The 25,680-nt window shown below is 52.7% G+C and overlaps 1 protein-coding gene across 3 annotated transcripts in view; it reads right to left on the bottom strand.

The window, feature by feature from the left end:
- Window positions 1–209: 209 nt before the first annotated feature.
- The window catches only part of Igdcc3 (immunoglobulin superfamily DCC subclass member 3), a 43,297-nt gene continuing 17,826 nt past the window's right edge, over window positions 210–25,680 (bottom strand). Inside the window, exons 1-13 of one of the 3 annotated variants that reach the window (XM_052712336.1) lie at window positions 22,564–22,706; window positions 9,485–9,629; window positions 8,994–9,124; window positions 8,495–8,632; window positions 7,038–7,196; window positions 5,919–6,084; window positions 5,390–5,637; window positions 5,034–5,198; window positions 4,554–4,745; window positions 4,343–4,447; window positions 3,443–3,581; window positions 3,135–3,339; window positions 210–2,069 (exon numbers count right to left, since the gene is read on the bottom strand). In XM_052712336.1, the coding sequence (XP_052568296.1) occupies window positions 1,872–2,069; window positions 3,135–3,339; window positions 3,443–3,581; window positions 4,343–4,447; window positions 4,554–4,745; window positions 5,034–5,198; window positions 5,390–5,637; window positions 5,919–6,084; window positions 7,038–7,196; window positions 8,495–8,632; window positions 8,994–9,124; window positions 9,485–9,629; window positions 22,564–22,603 (2,031 nt within the window). In that variant the 5' untranslated portion in view covers window positions 22,604–22,706 and the 3' untranslated portion in view covers window positions 210–1,871. Of the gene's footprint in view, window positions 2,070–3,134; window positions 3,340–3,442; window positions 3,582–4,342; window positions 4,448–4,553; window positions 4,746–5,033; window positions 5,199–5,389; window positions 5,638–5,918; window positions 6,085–7,037; window positions 7,197–8,494; window positions 8,633–8,993; window positions 9,125–9,484; window positions 9,630–22,563; window positions 22,707–25,680 lie in introns of those variants that run through there. The other 2 variants (XM_052712318.1, XM_052712328.1) reach the window with 2 other exon arrangements.

The raw sequence follows: 25,680 nt of genomic DNA, 5'->3' as shown, positions 1-25,680 counted from the left end.
ATAATGGAAATGATTACTGGCACAGCTACTTCATGAGGCCGTGTGTAGACATGTGACCTGCCCACATTGTGCCCACTTGTGGGTGCCTCACACAGTTCTGAAGGTTTGGTTGCCATTATTCCAGACCCTGACCCTGTGAGGGTCCTTTCCCCAAAATGCATCCCCCCCACAATCCCCAGAACCTGACCCAGTATCAAAAAAACTCAGTGTTCACTTTGGCAACAGTACTTTTTATTCAGTTAAAATGAATGGACTATGACAAACCCAAGCCAGGCCAAGGAGGTGGCCAGTTCCTCTCCCCACAGCCCCTCTCCCCCAAGGAGAATGGGACAGAGGGTCCTGCCTCAGAGTCGGAAGAGCCCTGGAAGTCACCTATCATTTGGGAGAAGGGACAGACTGCCCTTCCCAAGTCCACTTGGACAAGACTCTAGTTCCCTAATAAAACGCCACAAATTCTACCTTTATCACCTAATTATCTAAAGTTCAGGGTGGGCAGTCCCGACAGGATTTGGGGTCAGGGATTTTATGTTCTAACCTCATTTTTAAGGAATACATTTATCCCCCCTTCTTTTTTCTTTAAAAAAAGTTTACCTTCTGCTATTTAAAAAAATGTTTCTGAGTGTAACCAAAAATAGGTACTTTTTTTTTCTTTCTTTCTTTTTCTTCTTTTTAACCTAAGGAGTTCAAAGAACAATATAACAGAAAAGAGATAAAACGTAAACACACCTCATACAAAAATAACTCCTGGCCACCCCTGCTGACTGGGTAGGCCAGGTTACCTGGGTCCCGTGATACAGAAAGCTGGGGTGCCTCTGTGGGGGTGTACCCACTCCAAATAACACAGTACATTCCAGGGACTGGGCCCCGTGTCTGGGCAGGACAGGAGAGAAGCCTCCAGGTTATGTCCTCCCTTCCCCAGGCCCAGGCAGGGAGGATTCTAGGGATCCCACTGGCCAGTGGGTTGTCTGAGAAGGTCAGAACAGGGGCCGAGAGACACAGGGATGGAGGGCAGGTGGTATGCAGGGAAGTGACCGGTTTGGGACAATTTATACCTCAAGAACAATCTTCCTCGTTTCTTGGCTTGTTCCACATTTTCTCCCTGGCCAATTTCATCTCTATTTTGTAAGCCCCAGGGTCACCTAGCCATAGCCTCCTCTGCTGGGGGAGAGATAGGCAAGGCTAGAGGAGAAGGAGACCTAGCAGGGTCCAGTGACAACACAGGCCCACACCAAGGGCCTGAGGTTTGAGGTAGATGGTTTCTTTCACACTTGGGAAAGTGGTTTTTGTTTTGTTTTGTTTTGTTTCTTCTTTTTTCTCCTTTTTCTTTTATTCAGGGCAAGAATATGGGGTGGGAGGGGTACCCAAAAGGGGGCTTGAGGTAGGAGTGCATTCGGGCTCTGTGGGGCAGGGGGCTGAGGCTACTGCCCCGCTACTCCCAAGGACATTCATTCCGGCTGAGGTAGGTGCTGAGAGTCAAAACAGCTAAAATCCATCCTGAGAAAACAAGATCGGAGCAGGGCGACAGCATCAGGGGCCAAGCCACAGTGGGGACATATTTCTGGAGTATAATTCACTTCCTCTCTTTCTTCTTTCTCTCTTGTTTTTTGACTTTAAATTTTGACTATTAAAGAAAAACTTTGCTTCATTAGAAGTCGTGTGGGCAGCAGGCATTGGAGAGGGGACGTTAGCTCTAGTACGGGAGATGCCTCCCTGTAGGACCCACTGGCTCCTGTGGTTTCAGAACCCTGTCCTTCAATCAAGCTAGAAGCACTGGCGAGCTCCTAGAACCATCCAAGTCCCATGGAACAGGAAAAAGCTCGCCTTCGACCTGAGAATGGGGCACTGCCCCTCCGGAACACACCAACACTGGCTCACAGGGACACTGGGACTGCTGGAGGCTGGGTGGCCTGTCCCTCACTGAGGAGGCCTACATTCTGGAGTTCTGGAGCAGGCCCAGGCCCTGCAAAGGGGGACTTGGCCTCTGTTGTCCTTCCTGCCCCAAGGTTGAAGCCTTGAAGCTGTACCATGGAGAGCTGGGTCTCCCCACATGGAGCAGGGGCCGAGGGATCCTGAGGAAGGAAGGTTGAACATGGGAGTCAGGATCAGAGCCAGAGACAAAGATCAGTCTCCATCCCACCCCAGGGTGTGGGTTCAGCAGATGGGTCTAAACTTTTCACACTGTGACACAGTCGTCAAAAAGATCATGGTGGAGAAAGTCACATAGAAAAATCCTTTCAGGCCAGGCAATGGTGGCACACGCCTTTAATCCTAGCACTCAGGAGGCAGAGGCAGGTGAATCTCTGTGAGTTCGGTTCCAAGACAGCCAAGGCTACACAAAGAAACCCTATCTCAGAAAACAAACAAGCAAACAAACAAAAAACAACTCCCCCCCCAAAAAAAAAACCCCCAAAATCTTTCTCTTTTTTCTTTGCAACAAGGTCTCACTGTGTAGCGCTGGATGACCTGGAACTTGCTATGGAGACCAGGCTGGCCTAGAAATCACAGAGATCCACCTGTCTCTGCCTCCTGAGTTCTGGGATTAAAGATGTGGACCACCAAGGCTATAATCATAATTTTTTAAAAGAGGGTACCATGTAGGCTTGCTCTCTGTGTAGCCAAGGCTAATCCTGGAATTCTGATCCTTGTGCCTTTACCTCCTGAGTGCTGCTGATTACAGGTAACACACCACCATACCCAGCTCATCCTGGTTTTTTTTTCTTTTTTGGTTTTTCAAGATAGGGTTTCTCTTTGTAACCCTGGCTGTCCTGGAACTCACTCTGCAGACCAGGCTGGCCTCGAACTCACAGAGACCCACCTGCCTCTGCCTCCCAAGTCCTGGGATTAAAGGTATTCACCACCATTCCTGGCCAGTTCATCCTGTTTTAAGTAAATTTATGATTTTGTGTTGGGTCACATTCATAGCTGTTATCACCAAGGGCAGAAACTTGTGGCCTGCAGACTGCAGACTGGGTGTGCCTGGCCATCCCTAGGTCTCCCAGCCTGACTCAGAACCCAAGGAGCAGCCTGACCAGGAATTAGGTGCCCCAGGAAGATCTTGCCCCATGACCGAAATGGAGGGGCAGCATGGGGGAGTCCGAGGCTGAGGGAGATGGGTGGGAGGCATGAACACTCACAGTGAGCCTGGAACCCGGCTGCCCAGCTGATCCAGTTGGGAACAACTGTTCCAACTCCTTAGCATCCACATGCTTCTCATCTCGGCCTGGCTGGCCCCCCTCTCCTCGGCTCACTCCATTCAGGGCCAGGATACCAGGGTCCCTCTGGCTCCGGGGACCTTGGGGAGGGGAGAGCTGGTTTTCCACATCCTTGCACAGGAGGACCCTAAGAGATGAGACGAGTGTTAGGGGAGCAGCATCGGGGGCAGAGGCAGAGGGCTGAGGTGCCAGCTCTGGCGGTGGCAGTTCCTCCCAGACTCAGGACCCACCTGCCCCTTTGTCCAAACAGGAGGAAGAGGACACAGAAGACGATGCACGTGACTCCGATGTGGATGCCGATAACAATGCCTGTGGTGGATGTATGGTTGGTGACATCTTCCTTCCGGCAGTCACATGGGGGACTCAAGGCTAGAGGGCAGGGCAGGTTGGGGCACAGCTTGCCTGGCCTGAAGCAAGACGCCCCAGCCCTCTTCCTCTGCCTGACCCCAGCTCAGGCTTTCCGTTCTTTCTTATAAGTTCCAAGCACCGGCTCTGTGCCAGATACCAAGACTGGTGCTGTTTAGTTTGAGACAGGGTTTCATGTATCCCAGGCTAGCCTCAAACTTGCTATGTAGCTGAGGATGGCCTTGAACTTCTCATCCTTCAGCTTCTACCTCGTGAGTGCTGTGATTATAGATACTATGCCTGGTTTCTGTGGCATCGGGGGTGGAACCCAGGGCCTTTGTAGACAACTAGGCAAGCACTCAGCTGGGCTGGATTCCTAGCCAGGACAGGTACGTTGTTTTGTTTTTATGGACTGTTTCATCCTTGCCATAGTTTTATAAAGTAGGTATCTTTTTTTTTTTTTTTTTGAGCTGAGGATCGAACCCAGGGCCTTGCACTTGCTAGGCAAGTGCTCTACCACTGAGCTAAATCCCCAACCCTAAAGCAGGTATCATTAACCCTGTCTCATACTGGGGGAAAACAAAAACAAAAACTTAAGAGAAGTTAAGCCACTTGCCCAAGGTCACACAGCTGAAAAGCTGCTTCAGTCAAGCTTCAGGCTTCTGTCTAAGCTGTGTGCGTGGGGGCTACAAACGTTGTTCTCCCTCCTACCTCGTCTTCCTGCCGCCCATTTCCTTCCTCTCGGGCGGGCGGGCTGCAGCCCATGTCCTATCCTCAGCCCTCACCTGTCCTCTCAGAGGCTCCCTTCAAAGACACGAAGCGGACCGTGGCGTTTCCGTCCCCATGCTGGTTGTAGGCGAGGAGTTTCACCTCATACACGGTGCTGGGGTCTGCAGGAAGCAGGGCTACTGAGCACCCTCCCCTTCCCTGCCAGGCAGCTCTGTCCTGGCACCCTGTGGCACCCCTTGCCCAGCCCCCTTGCCCTGCGGGTCTCACCAAGCCGGCTGAGGTTGTAAGAGGAGGCCGTCCCAGGGAGCAAGATGGGGCCGGTGAAGGAGGCGGCGCTGGCCGGGCGGTAAAACAACTTGAAGCCCCCGTTGTGCTGGGCTAGCCTCGGCCAGGGCTTCCACAGCAGTTGCAGAGAGGAGCCGCCCAGCAACCGCACTGATAACGGAGGCGGGAGGGGGGCTAGAGGGCCAAGATGGGAGCAGTCAGCTGGAGCTCTAGCTTTCCACCTGTGACCTAGAACCCAAGAACTTGACAGCCCTCTGACCCCAGGCACAGGGCATGCATGGCCTTACCCAGACAGCACCTTTCCACGAATTAGAGAAAGCTGCCCCTTCCTCCCAGCACAGCTAGCTGTCTGCACGCAGCCTCCGGGCCAGGCACCTTGTACCCACACAACCTCAACCTTGTATGTGCTCGCCCTGCTCTCATAGACTGGACATCTATGGTTTTGCGTCCCATCCTCCTTACCTTCACCCAGGGTGCTGGCCAGGGTGGGGACCGAGGCTAGGCTGGCCCCCCTGGGTGTGTAGGCCTTGATGTAGAAGCTGTATGCTGTGGAGGGCTCAAGGTCTCTGACCAGGTGCTGAAAGGTACTCTTGCTAACGGCCTCCTGATACTCCAGCTTTGGTGAGTCTGGGAGGCAAAGGGTAGTGCCAAGGAATGTTCAGGGGGAGGAGGGGGTCTTGGAAGCTTTGGTGAAATGAGGTGGTCGGGGAACAGGTGTGGAAGGGGAAGGAAGGTTTTGGGTCAGGACGTGTGGTTCAGCGGGGTGGCTGGTGCGAGTGAGGGTGGGTGACAGAGCTCTCCTGACGGCCACTACCTACCGGCAGCCTTCCTGATGTGCAAGACGTAGCCAATGATCTCCTTGGTGTGGGCTAGAGGCTCACTCCAAGACACTCGAACCTCAGTGGAGGACACGGAGACCGCACGGACATTGCGTGGGGGGCCTGGCAGCCCCTCGGCCCACAGCACGGTCAGCCTGGCACTGGCTTGGGATGAGCCGGCAATGTTCTCAGCCACACATTGGTAGATGGCCTCATCTTCAGGACCAACTCCAGAAATGCTCAGTGTGCTGGAGGAGGAGGGAGAACCTCAGAGGTTGGCCACACCTCCCACCTGAGAGAGGGAGAGACTGAGCCCCTCCTTGTCTGAGCAAGACTTATCGGCACGAGGGTGGCAGGCCCAAGACTTAAGGCCCAGGACCCAGACTCCCATCTCAGCACTCTCTCCTGGCTAGAGACACACACTTATATTTGGGCCGCTTATTTCAGACCACCGTCTCTTCCCATGATAGCACCCCAACACACACACACACACACACACACACACACACACACACACACACACACACACCTGTTATTGTTCTTGAGCCTGACGTGGCCTCCTGGCCCCAGTACTTGTCCATTCTTCAGCCATGTGACATGAGGGGGTGGCTCACCTTGAGCTTGGCAGGTGAACATGGCTGTGGTACCAGCCGGCCTGGAGATGGACTGAGGATGCTGGACAAACTCTGCCGGGGCTGAGTGGGTACAGGGAAGCATGTAGAGTCATAGGGGTCATGTAGAGAGGAATCAGGGACAGCCACAAACGAGGGGGTGAGGAGGAAGGGGGAATGGGTCAGAGAAGAGTACTCTAGGTAGACCAGGAGAGGCCCCCTCCCTTCTTCCTTCACCCCAGCATCTAGGACTAGGACTCCATCTTAAGGACTATTTAAAAGACTGACATCTGTATCCGAAAGCAATCAAGCTGAGCTCCCTGCTCAGGAAATTGTTAAATAAATAAATGTGCTAATAGGGCTGGCCACACCTCCAAGGCTGTAATGACAGGAGATGGATGAGCCCCCCCTTCACCACCCAATTCCACTTCCCTCCAATGCACAGCCTCAAGCCTCTATTAACACCCAAGAATAAAATACTCCATCACTTTCCTGTGGACGGATTAACGGCACATAGCACGCGAAACAAACGGCATTTAAGTTCCTACTTCCCCATTTCCCATCTCCATTCCCATGCCACGGGAGGAGAGGCGGTCAGGAGAAAGGCCCAGAAATGGAAATTGAGGCTGGCTCTGGGCCCCACATCTTGTGAGCAAGGTGGGAGCTGCTCCGTGAGAGGGAGGTGACAGGCACACTGGAGCACACAGCAGGCAGGTGTGAGCGTGGAAGTGCCACATGTGTGAATGAAACAGGAAGGGCCAAGTGTGAGCCAGGGGAAGGACCTGCTGATATCAGAAAGTGGCGGTGCTTTCCAAGCTGGAGGGGTGGCACTCCCATGGGCTGCAAGTCAGAGAACGCCATACCCCTCTGGGGCTAGTACTCATGTTCTGGGGAAGACCTGTGTCTTTGACCCAGCCAGAGACTTAGGAGAGGCTAGGGTGAGGACAGGCAGCTGCAGGAATAGAAGGTACTGATCTCTGGTACGATGCTGGGGAGCCGGGGGGGCGGGGCTCGGGAAGGGTTTGGCTGCTCTGTACCTTGTACCACCAGCCGGCCCTGGGCTGTCCTCCTCACCCGGGTGCCAGGCCTGTTGGCCGCACAGACGTAGACACCTGAGTGCTGGACGGTCACATCTGAGATGATGAGGTTCCCCGTGCCCAGCACCTGGATGCCCTCCACCCCAATGGGGCGGCCATCTGCAATGGAAGTGGAGGGAGAATGAGCAGTGTCAGGAGTGTGCAAGATGGGAAGGGCGAGAATATTCCAGAAGGCTTGCCCCTTTACCAGTCTTTCGGAAAGCCCGGGGCCTATGGCTTTGGCACCATCCCTCTGCACAGCTCCAGAAGTGGCAGAAAAACTCAGCACGTGAGCCCAGCAGAGGGGCCAGGGTCCTGATTCTAGCGTGGTGATGACTGGCTAGTTTCACTCTCGCTTTTTTTTGTTTGTTTGTTTTTTAAGCAGCATCTCACTGCACAGCCTAGGGTGGCATCCTCCTGCTTCAGCCCCTAAATATTTCTAGTCCCTTCTCCTTGAATCCACAGAGAATGTGAATCTGATCAGCAGTTGTGAATTCCATGGCTGTGTCTCCGTCCTCCTCCAGGATGCTGAGGCACATGCCCACGAGTATAAAGGCTCCAAGAAGTCCCTCGGTGAAGAGCCTTGGTTAGCTTTGTTTCCCACACTTGTTAGGCCCCTGAGCCATTCTTTTTCTCCTGCCAGGCCATACTTTGGGAAATGATGGAGCAGATGGCCCCTGGAGTGCCTAGTGGCTCCTGATGGTAGCCTACCCTTTCCAGCCTCTCCCTGGGACCCAGGCCCTCCCCCCACCCCAGGGATCAGATTAGCAGAGCCAGAACACAAGGAGACAGCTCCCCATTCAGGCCCTGAAGTGGTGAAATCTACTCCATTATCCCACAGGGCCCCTCCTTCCCCCATCACTCAGCTGCTAGTGTGGCGTGGTCTCCTTGTGAATGCGGGCCCACCCCACCCCTGTAGAGGCTCCTTTCCCCCAGTGACCTTTCGGCCCATCTGCACCCTTTCACGGCTTTCTTCTGTTGCCTGGGGATTCTGGCTGGGGCGACTTGGGAGCAGGCAATCCCTGAGAGGGGAGAGCAGAGCCAGGGTGGGACGCTGGCTGAGATTTTGAAGGCTTAGGATTGCGTAACCGGGGGGTGTGGCCAGAGCATAGAGGGTGGGGCGGGAGGGACTGGGTGCTGAGGGCTGCAGAGAGTTTGGGGGCTGGAGAGACACTGAGAGAGAACTGTCTATACTAGGTAACCCAGGGAACTAAGCCAGCCCCGCAGGGAGAGAGAGAATGCAGCAGCAGGCTGACCTCCCGAGAAACTCAGCCCCTCCCCGGGCCACAGGGAGGGGATTGACCCTTGGGGAGAACAAATACACTTTAAAGTCTCCCAGAGCTGGGTGATGAGACCATGAGACCAGCCCTCCCAGGGGGTAGGCTGGCCCAAGAGCTGGGGCTATGGATAAGGCTCACCCAGGCGGCTCCAGGACACAATGGGGCGCGGGTTGCCCGTGGCGACACACTCCAGCACTGCGGTCTGGTGCACCGTCAGGGTGAGGTTCTCAGGCCCCACAAGGATGGTGGGCTCCTTGTAGGCCCCGGAGCCTGAGCCTGGGAGGAGAAGACCACATTTCCTTATTCCAGTTGGAAGCTTTTTCATTTCCTGGCTCCCACTCATGACCCTGGATACACACATACCAGCCCCAAACCAAGTTTTGAGGACAAGGAGATGTTGGGGGAACCTGAGGGTCCCGACAACCATCTTTCCTCTCCCAGCCACACCTCCGGCATTGGGAGAGCCCAGGGATCTCTGGGAAGACATGCTTCTCAGGAAGGGAGGAGGGCTGGAGACCAGCCTCAGCTGCCTCTGGCTTGTGCTCACAGGGCCTCCATACACACTGGGGAACTGGGTCTGTCTGGGAGTAGACCAACTGGGGTGACTGAAGGAACCGGGCAGGCGTGTGGAGCTCACCTGACACGGTGAGCCTGGCCCCGTGGCTGACCCGCACACTGGCTATGTTTGAGGCCACACAATGGAAGACACCGCTGTCCTCAGGCCGAAGTCCTGTTATCTGCAAGACCCCCTTGGGCAGTAATGTGTACCTGTGAGGGGAGGGCACAGTTGACTACCAGCACGGTCATTGCAACCTCAAGTCACGGGGACATAAACTGAGATGTGGGCACTAACCCAACCAGACAGTTGTGATCACAGACGTTCACTGGGACCCTCCCAGGTGGATATACCCTCCTAATCTTGATAACAACCACACACAATCCTCACACACACTTTCATGAGCCTAGAGTCTGGGCCCAGGAAGCCATGCGGACCCCCAATTCTGACTGCAGCTTGCATAAATAGCAGTGTCCCGGGCTGTGGGCACTGGTGGCACACACAAGACCTCCACGGTCATCTTCCAGTCAGTACCTCAGTCAGCCTCTCTGTCCTTCCCATTAGAGGCTCACCTCTCATCGTCCGTGTCAATGGGGACTCTGTTCTTCTCCCACGTGATCAGGGGCTTGGGAAGCCCATGGATCTGGCACTGGAAGCGGGCCACACCCCCCTCCTCACCTATGGTGGCCTGGGGGTGCACATGGAAGTCCGACATGGCTGGGGAAACAGAGGGGGGGGCAGATAAGATGCACTGTGGAGGTGCAGAGGGAGAGATGAGGGGGTCACGCACTGAGGTGCCATCTATTTGAGGCAGGACAGTAGCTTAAGAGACATTACCAGCCCTTCCCACAGCCCTCCCCACCGTGGGTAGGCAACACTCTGATCCCAGAGATGACATAATCTTTAAGAGACCTGGGGAGGAGATACTGAGACAAGACATTGTCCTACACAAAGTTCACGGCCGAGAACCATACAATTGAGTTACCAAGAAAAGGCAAAATGATAATAGTAATGTTTTGAATATACATTTACGACATTGTGCTGGGCTGTATTTATGGCTTCCCTTGGCTGTAGGGTGGACATGCTTGGCAGACCAATTCCAGAATGATGAAGCTTGCCGGGCGGTGGTGGCACACACCTTTAATCCCAGCACTCGGGAGGCAGAGGCAGGCGGATCTCTGTGAGTTCAAGGCCAGCCTGGTCTACAGAGCAAGTTTCAGGACAGCCTGTTACATAGAGAAACTCTGTCTTGAAAAATCAAAACCAGAGCAGAGTGACGAAGCTCTATTAAGGTATGTGCAGGCTGTGGGAGGCTCCCCGGGGAGGAAAGGGTCTCCCAGACCCCACTCACGAAGGCCACCTAGAGAAAGGCACGCCTCCCAAACTGGCTACTGCCTTTTGGTCTGCTGTGACCTGAGCAACGTGTGCCACATTCTACACAACTGGAAACCGAGTCCCAGACAGGGAACTGGTTCACCACTGTGGCCTCGTAGGGACATTGCCAGCCTCTTCCTGACCAGGGCCCAGTGGCTTTCTATCTTTTTTTCCCTTCCTTCCTTGTCCTCTCTCCCTACAGGCAGTTCTGCAGTTTCTACCAGAGCCCCAAGAGGGTAGTGTATCCACGCAAGGTGACAGGCCTCTCAGAAGACTGTCAAACCCACCAATCTACATTTCAATGTGTCATAAATATTCAAGGACCCCCTCCCCACCTTTTGGGGATCAGACTCACACTTAAACTCTGATCTACAGAGGGGCCATGGTGCCCCCTTGTACCCCCAGCTGGTTAAGTGTTCTTCCCACCCTGCTCCCACCCTGGCTCAGGCCCCACACTGAAAACCTGGGGAAAGGCCCCTCCCATACGAGCTCCCAGCTTCAGCACCCGGACCGAGATTTCATTAAAATCCACTTTGCTTCAAGTGCAGGAAGGCGGTACACCATCTGTCCAGGCTGCAGCCCCTCCCCTCTGGCACGCCATCAGTTGGGGCAGTGGCTCCCTCCCTCCTAGAATGAGTCCCCCCAACCCCCAGCAGCAGGGACCCCGGAGCTTGTTGCTGGCTGTCCCTGCTCTAGGCTCCCTGGCATGCTGGGACAGCCCTCCTCGTGGTCCCAATGTTCCCTCCCAGGTTCCCTCAACCCACAGTCCTGCCCTGGACTCCATGGCAGCTCAGCAGCTTGAAAGGATGAGGACGAGCCTTTGTGCCTTCCCCTCAGGAGTCTCTGGGGGCTGGCTCCTTTGTGGCCATTCCCCATCTCATTTGCTTGTGGTTCATTAAATATAAACATGCATAAAAATCCCCCTGCCCAGTCTCCTCCTCTCTGCTGGCCTCCTGGGAGTGTGGTGGATGTGTGTGCACAACTCCTTGTACACGTGTTCCGGGCTGGGTGTGTGCTGGGAAGCCTGGCTCTGTCTCCTGTATCTGGCCTAACTGTCCCCATCTGGACAACGGTAGGGGTTTGAATCTGCCAGCTACCACGGCGGGTATGCGTTTCTGGTGTTGTGTAGGTAATCAATCACGAGTGTCTTCCTGTGGGTAAAGCTCTTGTGGACAGGACTTTGGAGCCTGGGTTTGAGAGGGACGGGCAAGTGGTCCAGCTGGGGACCCCATCAGGCTTGATCAGAGGATCCCCAGGGAGCAGCCAGAGGTCAGCCTGCCCTGCCTCAGGCCAAAGGCTGTGCTTGGCCAAAGGCCTGTGGGTCAACCCAGGGCTCAGGAGTGGAGGTTGAGAAGTCTCTGGGGCCCTGTCCAGCTCAACCTCCAGGAAGGTAGGGCTGGAGACAGATCTTGGGGGTGGGGGAGAGAGCCCTTGGGCTCCAGAGTCTGCTCCCTCACCCAGACTCTGCCTACGTAGGAGCTGATGCCCGCTTCTCACTCCAGCTGGAAAGGAGCTGTATCTCCCTAGCCGCCCACCCCCGACCTGGGGCGCGGACTAATGGTTCTGCTGACCGCAGATGCCTCCTCCTTATGGAATCAAGTCTTTTGTGCCTCTAGGCCCCCAGGCTGGACTCCCTGGAGCCCCTAGAACTGATCTGAGGAGAGACATGGAAGAAGCTGCTGCTTTTCAGGTCTGGGTGCTGGGATGGCGGAGTCTGGCCTTTACGGGGGAGATCTCCCTCAAACCCCCAACCTCAGAAGGAAACTACCAGCACAGCGAGGTGGAGGATATGGAAAGCAATGCTGATGCTGGAAGGGGATGGCCAAGGAGTCAGTCCTCGTACCAGCAGGGTCACTGGACTCCTGAAGGTCCCCGGGGGCCTGCCTGGCCCCCAGTCTTCACTACAGTGGCTCTGGCAGGTCCTGTGTGATGTCTTACTGGCACATTTATTCTGAAGGGTTGCTTTGCTTGTCCAAAAATGCTTGAAAACCATTTTGAAGTGAATCCTTTTGTCTTGTAAAAGGGGCACAGAAGCCCAGGTCTTCTGCGGGGTTGTGCCTTAGTACCCCAGCTAGCTTCCTTTCTCTCCAAGGCTAGGAAACCCTGCAGCAGACTATATGGTAAACTAGGTTCCTCTTCCTAATCCTCCTCCTCCTCCTCCTCCTCCTCCTCCTCCTCCTCCTTCTTCTTTTTAAAGATACTATTTAGGCTGGGTGATGGTGGCACATACCTTTAATCCCAGCACTCGGGAGGCAGAGGCAGGTGGATCTCTGTGAGTCTGAGGCGAGCCTGATCTACAGAGGAAGTTCCAGGAGAGTCAGGGCTACAAAGAGAAAACCCGTCTTGAAAAAATAAACAAACAAAAATATAGGTATCTGTGTGTGCCTGTTTCTCAAATAGACCAAAAGAGGGGGTCAGATCCGCTGGAACTGGAGTTACAGACAGTTGTGAGTTGCCACGTAGATGCTGGGAATTGAACCTAAGTCCTCTGGAAGAACAGCCAGTGTTCTGAACTGGACCATCTCTCCAGCCCAGCCAGCCTTTTCTTAAAGGCTAGAGGGAAGGTCAAGAGCATAGACAGAGCTGGTTCCTCAGCTTCACCTGGGGAGTCAGCTGGCCTGTCAGATGTGCGCTTATCACCAAGGCTTCTGCTTCCCTGGCCTCTTCCTGTCCTTCACTGACTCCCTGGTCAGCCTGGGCTTGCTGAGTGACCTAGTTTATGCAGCATAAATGGAGGGGTAGATGTCCTCAGGACCCTTAGATTCTGCGCTAACCTTTGCCACAGTCTCCATGCCAGAGAGCCTACCCAGCTTAGCTGCAGTCCTGGGACCTTCAAGGCACTCCTGCTCTCAAACAGGCTTTGGACTCCTCTAGTATCAGAGCAGAACGTATTTGGTTCATAAGTCTTGTGTGTGTGTGTGTGTGTGTGTGTGTGTGTGTGTGTGTGTGTGTGTGCGTGCGCGTGCTGTTTGTTTGTTGTGAGATATTTGTACACTTGTTGGTCCTCTGAGGACAGTTTGGGGTCCCTCTCTTCAAGCCAGGTGACAGGAGAGGCGATGAAATAGGTGGGAGCCCTGCTAGGTGTGAGGGCCAAAGGACGCATCAGGGGAAAGGAGATGGCAGGCACCCTGTCCCTGTGCCCTTTGAAAAGGGTCTTCCAGCTCCCCTGGGACCCACCATGGGTACAGCAGGTTATGGCAGAGGCCGGAGGGGCTGAAAGTGAGGCCAGCAGTCCTCAGTTGGAAGGGAATGGAAACGACAGGAAATGTTCCTGGACACCCCTATAAATCACCCCGAGGGACGGGATCTCCTGAGAACCAGATCTACAGCAGCTCCGGGAGGGGAACTTATTGCCTGGTCCAGGGCCTTTGCAGAGGTCAGGCCTGGATTTGATTAGACAGGCTCCAGGGGGACGCAGGGGGCAGTGACAGGTCAAGGCAGAGCATTGGGAAGGAAGCTCAGGTCTCCCACCTTCTGGCTGTGGCCAGATTACTCTCTGGTGTGTGATGATAAAAAAGAGCTGTGGACATATTTGGAAAACTTAGACTCTGCCAAAGTTAGTAGCTGGGGAGTGGGGGGTCCCTGAGAGCTGAATGCCCCATTCTCATACACTCATTAGAGACAGGATCACTGTGAAGACTTATCCAAAGATCCTGGAGGCTACACACACACACACACACACACACACACACACACACACAAAACCACATATATGTATATTCAATCTACAATTTACAACTGATTGGAATTTGAGGACTCACAGCCCACTTCTACAGGACTGACAGTATAGTGGTAAGCTATGAGACACTTGATATGCACCCAGGTAAAACTGAGATATCCTATAAATATAATATACACACTGGAGTAGCAACTTAAAAAAAAAAAGCAAAAGAGAGCTGGGTGTGGTGGCACACGCCTTTAATCCCAGCACTCAGGAGGCAGAGGCAGGTGGATCTCTGAGTTTGAGGCCAGCCTGGTCTACAGAGGGAGTTCCAGGATAGGCTCCAAAGCTATTATACAGAGAAACCCTGTCTTGAAAACAAAACAAAAACAAAACAGAAAATGTAAATTCTGTTCCTTAGACTTATGGGCACTTTTCAAATGCTCCACAGCCTTGTTGGCTATTGGCTATGGGGCGGCCCCAATGGAATTTCATTATTACAAAGTTCTATTCCATAAGTTGGTTATTGACTATTGGCTATTGGCTATGGGACAGTCCCAATGGAATTTCGGTCATCAAAGAGGTCTATTCCATAAGTTGGCTATTGGCTATTGGCTATGGGGCAGCCTCAATGGAATTTCGGTCATCACAAAGTTCTATCGATAGTGCTCATCTCAGGGCTTCAGAGCCCTAACTGCTTCTCTCTTCCTCTTTCTCACTGCTGCCCCAACAGAGAGGACCCCCTTCTCTCCACCTTCATTCCTGTCCCTGCCCTCATCTCTCACAGCTTGCCCTCCTCTTGGCCATATGCACACAGAAACAGGACAAGGTCCACATTGGGATGTTGACCTGTGAGCCAGGTGGCTTCACATGGCAAGATTCTGTCCTGTCCCAAGTAAGTAGTAAATATTTGCTAAGAACTCCTTGGAGTAGTGGTACAGACGTCACGGAAGACTCTGGAATCACACAGAATGGAGTTCAAAGTTCAACGCTACAGTTCACCCTAACTTCAGCTCACTATCATGAACTCTGAGAGCTTGGACAAGTGATACCATCTCTCAGAACTTCTTTCTTGTTCGCTTTTTGGTTTTTCGTTTTGTTTGGGGACAGGGCCTCACTATATAGCTCTGGCTGGCTTGGAACTCACTTCCCAGGGGTGGGAAGTACTGGCCTTAAACTCACAGAGATCCACCTGCCTCTGCCTCCCAAGGGCTGGCATGAGAGTTATGTGCCGTTCCACCTGGTTCTCAGAACCTCTGTTTTTCCATTTATAAAATGGGTGTGCTCCCCTCAAGGCCTGCTGCTACCTCTGTTGGAGGGGGTCAGGAAAACTAAGCTAAAAGAGCTACACGGTAGTGAAAGAGCAAGGTTGGAGGCTAATGACTCCATTACGGGTCAAGCAGTCTTTCCCTGCAGAGGGCAAAGCAGAGGCAGAGTCCTCCTCCGGAGATGGGACTGAAGAGAATTCGCAAGAGGACGGTGAATGAGGAGGAGTTCCTGGGGGTGAGGGGCAACGGGGTGTTAACCAGAGTGTGGTCTCTTCTAGCTGACTTCTGCTTGGAGGTTTCACGGAGACAAGCTGTCAGTTGGAAGAGGCCGCTGGGTAATCGAGGCCTTGATTTCTCTAGTAAAATGTTTATGAAGCCCATAAACTCATGCCTTTATTGGCCGGGCTCATTCCCCGCGTTGGATGTGGCTCTCTAAGGCGTAGTTAAAACACCTGCTGAACTAGGCACCAATGGCGACTCTGGCCTCCGTCCAGACCCCGTTCAGCAGTGAGGCCTAGTGGGATTTGGACTCTGGAGGATACACCTCGAATACTCTTTAATCCCAGGGACACACACTTCTGTAAATGCCCCCGTTCCAAAAAGCCCAGGGGAAGGAGAGCAGAGATGGTGAGGGACACTGGGGTCCTGGGGCAGTTGGTGTACTGCTCCTGCTGCCCTTACCCCAGGGGTGGGAAGTACTGGCCTTTAAACACAGTTATCTGGCCACAGGTGTCTGGCTCACTCCTCCTAACCCTGTTCACATTTCCCCGTCATGCAGATCCCCCTTAGCCCTTAGCTCTGTTAAGGAACGGTACACCCTGACCCGCTGTGGACAACTCAGTAGTCCTGTGGACTTCACTGTGGCTGGAGCGGGGGGTTCTGAATCCAAAAGTGCACTAGGAAGTGGGAAGCGCTGTGTGATGCTCAAATAGTAGAGGAGGGTAGATGGACCTACAGACAGCGTCATAAGACTGTGGTCGGCTCAGAAGCCTGCTGGGCTTTGCTGGCCAGCTTTTGCCAGGTGACCCTGCTGAGAAACCCCTGCATCCCTCAGCCCGCTCCTCGAGCTCCTGACCCCTTCTTGGGCCCCTGAACCCCAGGCTCTCTCTCCCACCCCCTGGCTCCACCACCAGCTCACCAATCTCCCCTACCCTGGCCCCAATTCCAACACAAAAGGCAACTTTGTCTTTCAAGTCCTCAGCCATAAATCCACAGCTCACCCCTCTGCAGCCGCCTCTGACAAACGGGGGTGGGGGGGGGGTGGGGGGTGGGGGGGGCTGGAAGGGGGAGTGGTGTGCGGGATGGTGTGTGGAGGGGGTTGCATTCTCCTTAGGAAAGCCTGTGTTTCCAACTACTGGCCGCTGCAAGACGGGGGAACCTCCAGACTTTGATACCACATTAGGCCAAAGGCAGGATGGCAGGGGAGCCCAGAGGGCTGGGGCCAAGGAGAATAAAACTCCTCAAAGCCCTGCACTTAATCACTTAGCCTGGAAGTTTGGAGGCTCCAGCTCTTCCCTGGATGCCTCGTCCTCCAGCCTCCCATGGAGGATGTGAAGTATGCCTGGAGAGGGTGTGCTTGCCTATTAAGTATGTGTGCCTAAGGGTGGATGTGACACATGGCGGTGGCCTCTGGAGCACTGGGAGGTGCTGGGTGGGGGTGGGGGGGGGACAGAGGAAATGTAAGGAAGCCCCCGCCCCCACCTCAACTCCAGCTCTGTGAGTCCTTCCACCATGATTTCAAAAGCAGACCCAATTTCAAGTATTTTGTCCTGTTTTCATGCCACATATCAGGTGAACGCATGTCCGGGGTTTGCTTCAGGAAGCACAAGTCACCTGTCCCAGTCACACAACAGAGCCGCTGAGCCCACTCTGAGCATTCATTCATTCAAGACACACACACAGAATAACAGGAGTGCCAACGTCACACTCTCCGGCCTCCCAGGAATAAAGCTGCCCCACCCCTGGGCACTGCCCTGTTCCCGTTCTGAAAAACGCCTAGCGAAATCACCAGGCTCTTACATGCTGTCAAAAAAACACGGCTGTGAAGGCTGGAGAGACGGCAGCTCAGCAATGGAGGGCACTGGCTGCTCTTCCAGAGAACCCGGGTTTTGATGTCCAGCACCCATACTGTGGCTCACAATAGTGTATCATTGCAGGGGATCCAATGCCCTCTTCTGGCCTCTGACAGTACCAGACACAACCGTAACAGTAACAGCCACATACATAAAACAAAGATTTTAAAACATGGCTCTGAAAACAGGCCCTGGGAGCCGGGCACACACCTTGATTCCCAGTACTTTGGAGGCAGAGGCAGGTGGATCTCTGAGTTCAAGGCCAGCCTGGTCTACAAAGTAAATTCCAGGACAGCCAGGGCTACACAGAGAAACCCTGCCTTGAGAGAAAAACAAACAAACAATAAAAAAAAACCCAGGCCCATGTGACTTAGGTTAGCATAATAACCATGTGAGGTAGAGATTGCTAGCTTTTCTAGGGATCAGAGAAGTTATGAATTTGATAAAGATCACCCAGATAATCACTGGAATTAAGGCAGGTGTTTGAACTCAAGGTGGGCTGACTCCAAATCCAGAGATCTTTCCCAGCATCCCAGCTGCCCTCAGTAAGAAAATACACATTCACATGCTGCTCAATATACGACTGACATGCCCACAGGGAGACACATGGGTGCCCTACATCTAGACCCTGCCCCCATCACTCCTGACCACTTTTAAGAGATGCCCACACACAGCAAGCTTCACTTTCGTTTAATTGGCCCCGGGCTTGGTGGTTTTATAGAGTGTAACTAATGCAGAAAAGCACCACGATAAGGTGGTGTTATCACCACACTAATGGCCCCTAAATTCTATTAACACAGGTAAATAAATAGCCACGATGCGATGGTCCCAGCTGGCTCTTTTCTAAGCAAGTTCAACTCTTCCCATTAGAGAATCTGAGGTACAGATCTTTCTAGAGTGGAGAGGCCCAGGATACCCCAGTGGGATTTTTTCCCTCAGGCTGGGAGGGCAAAGCATGGTGAAATATCAGTGGTTTCTGTGGGGGAGAGGGAGGCCTGACCCAACTCTTCAAATAACTGCTTATTCAGTCTTGGTAAAGTCAAAGTCCTTCTCTGGGGCTAAGTTTTGTTTTGTTTTTCCCTCTGTCCAGCTGGGGAGTTAAGGTTGTTGAGGTACAAAGTGTTACCCAGATGTAACCTTCAAGGCACCAAGTGCAGCCGGGGGTGCAGGGAAGGGGGTGGGGGTGGACCTGGGGGATGAATCTCTGCTTTGGCTTTGAAAATGCCCAGGTCTAGCAGAGCCTCTCTAGGCAGACTGTGTGTCTCTGTTAGTGTCAGGGTCACCAATCTTCCTTATGGAAACCTGCCAGGTCCCACCATATCCTTAACTTCCGTTGTTCTGGTCCGGACACCGGATCTTTCTCACCTCCCGGAAGGGCGTCTGGTTAGGGGGCCCAGGCTGGAGCTATTAAGTAAATTGCTTTCACATGACCACCAGGACAACTCAACAAAAACAGACACTTCCCCCAAATTTCCAGAGCCATATATTAGGATTTGTAGGGATTGATGGAGTAGAGGTTAGGTAATAGAGAGGCGAGCTGGATCAGGCACGGCTCTGACCAGCCTATGTATCCTCGGACCAAACAAGTCCAACCTTGGTTTTACTTGTCTGTAAAACGGAAGTGGAGGAGGATAGAAAAGGTAATACCTAAAATCCAGACCTAAAGATGGAAAAGAGAATATCTAAGATTCTTTTTTTGTTTGTTTGTTTTTGTTTTTTGAGCTGAGGATCAAACCCTGGGCCTTGTGCTTGCTAGGCAAGTGCTCTACCACTGAGCTAAATCCCCAGCCCCAAAGTTTTAAACTCTTTTTTTTTTTTTTTTTTGGTTTTTCAAGACAGGGTTTCTCTTTGTAGCTTTGGAGCCTGTCCTGGAACTCACACTCTAGCCCAGGCTGGCCTCGAACTCACAGAGATGCGCCTGCCTCTGCCTCCCAAGTGCTGGGATTAAAGGCCTGTGCCACCACCACCCGACTCTAAGATTCTTTTTTTTTTTTTTTTTTTTTTTTTTTTTTTACAGTTGCAAGAACTCTAAGATTCTTAAAACAGGGCCGGGGACATAGCTCCATTGGTAGAGTGCTCACCCTGTATGTACAGAGCCCTGAGTCCCATCCCCAGCACCACATACATCTACTCTCAGCACTCAGGAGGAAAAGTGGGAAGATCAGAAGTTCAAGGTCATTCTTTGCAACATATTGAGTTTGAGACCAGCCTAGGCTACATGAGACCTTGGGGTCTTTGTTGTTGTTGTTGTTTTCTCAAAGACTAGAGAGGTGGCCTAAGTGGTTAAGAGCATCTACTGTTCTTGCAAAGGACCTGAGTGTGTTTCCCAGCTTCCATGTTAAGAAGCTTACCCTCACATAACACAGCTCAAGGGAGATCTGGCTTCTGACCTCCATGAGCATCTGCATTTATGCACACACATACACACAATTAAAAACTTTAAAAGGTTCTAGGACAACACTAGGCAATGTCCCCTCCCCATCCAGCAAAGAGCACTTCTGCATTGTATCTCAAAGCACACTGTTGTTTCCTGGAATCTCTGGTGCCTCAACACCAAACCTAACAGATGGAGACCTGTAGGCCCTCCACCCCAATAACCCTAGAACAAGCCATATCTATTTTCAGGAGGCAAGAGGTCCATAGCCCCGGGAGTTTCTTGGATAGAGTGGAACAGTGGTTGGAGGTCTCCTCACACCTTAGGAACCATTTACGGTGGGTTTCAAAAGTTTTCCCATGAAGTCACAGGAACCATCAGACCTACTCAGGTGGAGAGTCTCTTCTTCCTGTATACTTTATTAGTAGCCTCATCATGTGCCAGAAGGCCAGGTTATAAACAAAGGAGTCACTGACCCACCTCCTTCCCTCCCAAAGCTAACTGATCCCGACTTATCCTCTCTTTTCTTCCCTACTGCCTTGGCTTAGGGTCTCATCACTTGCAGCTGCTGCAGTAACAGCACACCCACCTCCACCCTTCTCTCTTTCGGTCTCCTGTCCCTCTTCCCAAACATCCCAAAGTCACGATGTTCTTCAAGCATGGTTTAGTGTCTCTCTGTTGCTGTTTATCAGGGGACTCTACTTAGATTGGCATTCATGGTCTTCTTTATTAGGGGCTTTCATCTCTCTATGGTCAAAAGACAGCAATTCTGTAATCACGTGATTTTTACTCGGTCATATGAGATAAGTGTCCTCCCCTGAATATATCATGGTTGTTTTGATTTTTTAAAAAGATTTATTAGTTTTATTTTATATGTATGAGTATTCTTTCTACATGAATAGGTGACCTCAGAGGCCAGAAGAGGGCACCAGATCCACTGGAACTGGAATTAAAGATGGTTATAAGATACAGAGAACCCAACCCAGGTCCTCTGTAAAAACAGCAAGTGCTCTTAAGCACTGAGCCATCTCCCTAGCAACCTGTGCCCCCCCACCCCCAGACATAGTCTCACGCCTGGCAGTGGTGGCGCACACCTTTAATCCCAGCACTCAGGAGGCAGAGGCAGGTGGATCTCTGTGAGTTCGAGGCCAGCCTGGTCTACAGAGTGAGATCCAGGACAGGCACCAAAACTACACAGAGAAACGCTGTCTGGAAAAAACAAACAAACAAACAAACAAACAAAAAAGACATGGTCTCTCCATGTAGACATATGTTTGAGGCTGGCCTCAAACTCAGAGATCCATCTGCCTGCCTCTGCCTCCTGAGTGCTGGAATTAAAGGTATAGACCCGAGCACCAGGGTATACCATGGAAGATTATGCTCACTTTTTTTTTCTTTCTGCTTCTCTCTTCATTTGGCCTGGAACTATTTTGTACCTTCCCTTGCAAACCCTTCCATCCTCCACCTCTCCCAAAAGAAACAGCATTGCCTACAGCTCCCACCCAGCCCTTATCAAACTGTATTAGTCAAGTGCCCACATATCTTTCTGCCTAGTCACCTGTGGCCTATGAGTTCCATGAGGAAGGAGAACAGACTAACTTGCCTTCCTATTTGTAGCCCTGAGAACAGACACAAAAAGATAATAAATAGTAAGTCCTCATAAAGTGTAGTCTACTCTGAATGGTCTAGGAAGTCAGTCGCTCCTATCCTCTTATTTTGAGACAGGGCCTCCTCTACGGCAGGCTGGCCTGCACCCTGATGTAGCGGAGATCAATCAACCTTGAATTTCTGATCCTTCTGCCTCCACCTCCCAGGTGCTGGGATTACAGATACGGGCTACGAGATGAGACCCTGTTTAGGAAGGACCGCCTTCATACATGCCAGACAGGCACTCTACCCACCGAGCTAAGTTCCCCATGTCGTCCTCATCTTGTCGTCCACTCAAGTCCACACCTGTGCACAGTGTCCTCTGCCTTACCCTCAGCTTCTTCAGTGAAAATTAAAAAGTTGGACAGACCGCGGTTCTCAAACTGGGTTATGGATTCCAATTCCAACAACCCAGAGTTCTGCCTAACAATGCAGACGGCAGTACCCCACTGTCAGATTCCTTGGTCTGGGGTGGATGAAGGGGACAAGAATCCGCTTCTACTAAAGCTCCAGGAGAGGACTCACATACTTAGCTAGTTGTGGCCACCTCTGGCCCTGTGCAGGTTCTTGAGAACAGCCACAAGGGCAGATTCTCAGCCCAGCCCCCCACCTCTTCCTAGAGGCCGGCTGGTCCTAGTATCCCGACTCCAGCGCCCTAGGCAAGGCAAGGCGCAGAGGGTAGCAGGCGGTGGGGGAGCCTTCAGAGCGCAGCCCCCGCGGGGCCCGGGTGGAGGCATTCGGGGGGCGGGCGGGCGAGGTCAGGGCCCGAGCCGGGGGCCCTGAGAGTCTCGCTCGCTCAGCGGCAGGAGTAAGTGGGACCATCTGCTCCACTCCTCGGAGGTCATTGCTTTGTGTCAAGCTCCCCATCCCCCTCGCTCCCCTCCTTCCTTTCTCCCCCTTTGCCCTTTGACTCCCGAGACTCAAAGGGAGAAAAGCACTTGAGGTCCTGATGAAAGTGGGAGTGTGATGGGGAGCGACACCAGCCGCCGCGGCCCCGCACAGCCGCGGCCCGGAATCTCCGCAGCCCCAGCGCAAGACGCGGCGCAAGGCGCGATGCCGGTGCGCGGTGCGGGCGCGGGCGGCGGGCGCTCCCGCAGGAGGCAGCCCGGGTTCCCACAGCCCGCCCGGCCCGCCGGGCCCCTTTGAAGTGGCCGCAGCTGCACACCCCGCCCCGCGGCTAATCCGGGCCGACGCGGGCGTCCTCGTCCCCCCCGCATAGCAATAGTGTCCGCGCTGAATGGCACTGGCTAATTACCTCGCTCGCACCACCGCGGGTGAATGAGAGAATCCGACATTGTGCGCGGCGAATGGAGAAAATAAGACAGCCATTGTCCTCGCACGCCAAACGAGGGTTTGATGTCGCTGGGGCGAGCAACGCACCATTTCCCGCCACCCCCTCCCTCCCCAGCGCTTCGAATTCCCCAGCTCGGCCTGGCCCCCTGCTCTGGTAAGGGGAAACTGAGGCAGCAGTTCCTGTCCCCCAAAGAGATGGTGGACTAGACGGGAGCAGCCTTCTCTCTCTTCAGCCAGCCTTCTCCATCCGCAGTCACCTCCTCTGCTCTCCCGCTTCCACGCTTGAGTCTGAAAGCCAGGCGAGGCCTGCATTCACCAGGTCCTAATTAGATTTCGTGAGAACACATGAAACCATTGGCAAGAGAGCCGGGGAAACGGTCCACTTTGGTGCCCACCTGTGGGTCACCAACTGTAAGCCACCGAAGAGTTCAGAGAATGGGCAGGATGACTCAGAAAAGCTTATAAGAAATAGAAAAAAAAAAAACGGCAGGGGGAAGTCTGCGAGGCCAGGAGGCAGATTTGAATCACTGAAGCGATGTTCTGAGGCCAACGCTGGGCTTCGATAGCAGGGTGATGGGCTGATAGGTACCAACACGGGCTCCAGCCACAGAAAGGTGAAAACAGACTGCTCATCAGAAACCAGTCAAGTCCGAGGCGTTTCTTCATCTATTAGGACAGTTAGCTCAGCCAGGAAATCAATCCGAACTAAAGGAAACTGATACAGATGGGCAAGGTGATGATGGTCCTGCTGTGTGAGATGCTTCCCGTTGCATCTGGCTGCCGTTTCTTCTTCACCACTACCAAAAAAGACAGGGGTCTTGGGGGTAACACGGACAGCACACCCTTCCATATTAGGAGTGTCTTCTCTCTGCCTTCTGTTCTGCCCAGGGTTAGAGGTGTGTGCCACCATGCCTGGTTTTAGTGAGCATCATCTTTTTGACACATACCAAAAAATTCTCCCTCCATCTGCAGGATTTTTCTAATGTCCGTGTCTCTACGACAAATTTGCAGCAGCCACAGCAACTCCTTACTTGGAGAAACCATCGACTTTGAGAAATAGCATTAAAGGATGGAGGACTAGGGATGGAGCTCAGATATCAGCACGCACACATAAAGCCCCAAGTTCGGTCCCCAGTACTGCATAACCCTAGCACCCAGGAGGCGTTCAAGGTTATCCTCTGCTACACAGTGAGTTACAGGCGAGCCTGGGCTACATGAGACCCTATCTCAGAAGAGAATGGAACAACACTGGAGGGAACGGATGAGCAGCCACCAACCCGTTCCTGGCTGCAGCGAACATGTTTAATGTTACCAAGTACTGGCTGTAATCACATGTGAAAAGCATGCTTTCAAAATGTAGCTCTTTGTTTTCCTTCCCCGATTCCGAAACAAGGTTTAGTGGAAACCCTGGTCCTAGGCCTAGATGGGATCACAATGTTTTCCTTCATAGCTCTAAGTAAATCTTTGTCCTAGACTTATTTCTTCTGCCTAAGGCTGTATTCCCATACACGGCCTTTTAAGCCGGCTTGGCTTCACAACACCTGCCGCTGTGAACTACTTACATCTGAAAGATCTGCCTAGTTAGTCAATTTAGAGAACACCAGAAGAAACAAAGAGATAAAAGCGGAGTTGCTGTGTATGGGGTAGAGGCAGGAGGTCTGGGGACCGCCCCCAGCCCAGAGCGACTCCCACCTCCCTCTTCTTCCGTCTCCGGTTCTTGAGCCCCTTCAGCAGAACCACAAGACTCTAAGAATGGTGTTTAATGTTTGTCCTTCTATAGAGAAAAAGGATTTATCCAAAGGGACGGCTATGAGTAGCAGATCAGAGATCATTTTTAATTTGATAGAGTCCGCTACCTTCACCCTGTGTGTGTACATGCGAATGCATGTGTACATGTGTTCCTGTGTGCACATGCATGTAGAGGCTACCTTCACCCTGTGTGTGTACATGCGAATGCATGTGCGTACATGTGTTCCTGTGTGCACATGCATGTAGAGGCTAGAGCCTGAATGTCCTCAATCATGCTTCATCTTATTTAAAAAAAATTTCTTTTTAGATTTTTATTTATGTGTGTGTGTGGACACACACATGTGCAGGCACACGTGCATGCACATGCTATTGGAGTCCAGAAGAGTGTGCCTGATCCCCTGGAGTTAGAGTTACAGGCTGTTGTGAGCCACCTGGCCACTGGAAGTGGGTGCTAGGACCTGAACTGGGGTCCCCTGGAAGAGCAGCGAGTGCCATCTCTCTAGACCCCACCGCCTTCATGTTTGAGGTAGGCTCCCTGGCTAGACTGAACAATTACCCAGAAAGCCCCAGGGGTCCTCCTGTCTCTGCCTACCCAGCACTGGGACTGCAGGCCTGTGGTGCTGTGTCAGACTTTTTAATATGGGTGCTAGGGATCAGAAGTCAGGTCCTTATGCTGTACAGCAACCACATCACCAAGCCATCCCTAGCCTACTACCTCTGTTTTGTAAGATTTAATGCTCAAACAGAAATGACCTGTGTGTGCACGTGCCTTTGTAGTTTGACTCTACACTTTTTTTTTTCCTTTGGTTTTTTGAGACAGGGTTTCTCTGTGTAGCTTTGCGCCTTTCCTGGAACTCGCTTTGGAGACCAGGCTGGCCTCGAACTCACAAAGATCCGCCTGGCTCTGCCTCCCGAGTGCTGGGATTAAAGGCGTGCGCCACCACCGCCCGGCTCTGACTCTACACTTTTAACCGAAGCCTTTCACCTCTTACTTTCTCAACCCAAATAAGTAACTGCTAAGAAAATACTCCACAGGTAAGAACTCTGAAAGACAATGGGAGTGTGGGCTTTCCTTCCCTTCACATTTCCACAGCAACATCCACCTGTGGGTGCTTCATGCCATTACGGTTGTAATGCTTTCAGGTGACAGGAAGGCAGGCATGTATATGCACAGCTCTTCCAAAGAGAAGGCACAGGGACCGGAGAAAAGGGAGACTTTTAACATAGAGTCTGGCCTGTTACCGCTTTTTGGGGTGAGGTCAGTAGTCTGGCACCCTGAAAGTGCCTCTTGCTTTCCCAGGAGATAGTCCCACCCTGAGGTGACAGTACC

This window comes from Peromyscus californicus, unplaced genomic scaffold (genome assembly GCF_007827085.1).
Source record: "Peromyscus californicus insignis strain IS unplaced genomic scaffold, ASM782708v3 Scaffold_11__1_contigs__length_118956290, whole genome shotgun sequence".
Lineage (NCBI taxonomy): Eukaryota > Metazoa > Chordata > Mammalia > Rodentia > Cricetidae > Peromyscus > Peromyscus californicus.
This window is presented reverse-complemented; position numbering and strand designations above follow the sequence as displayed.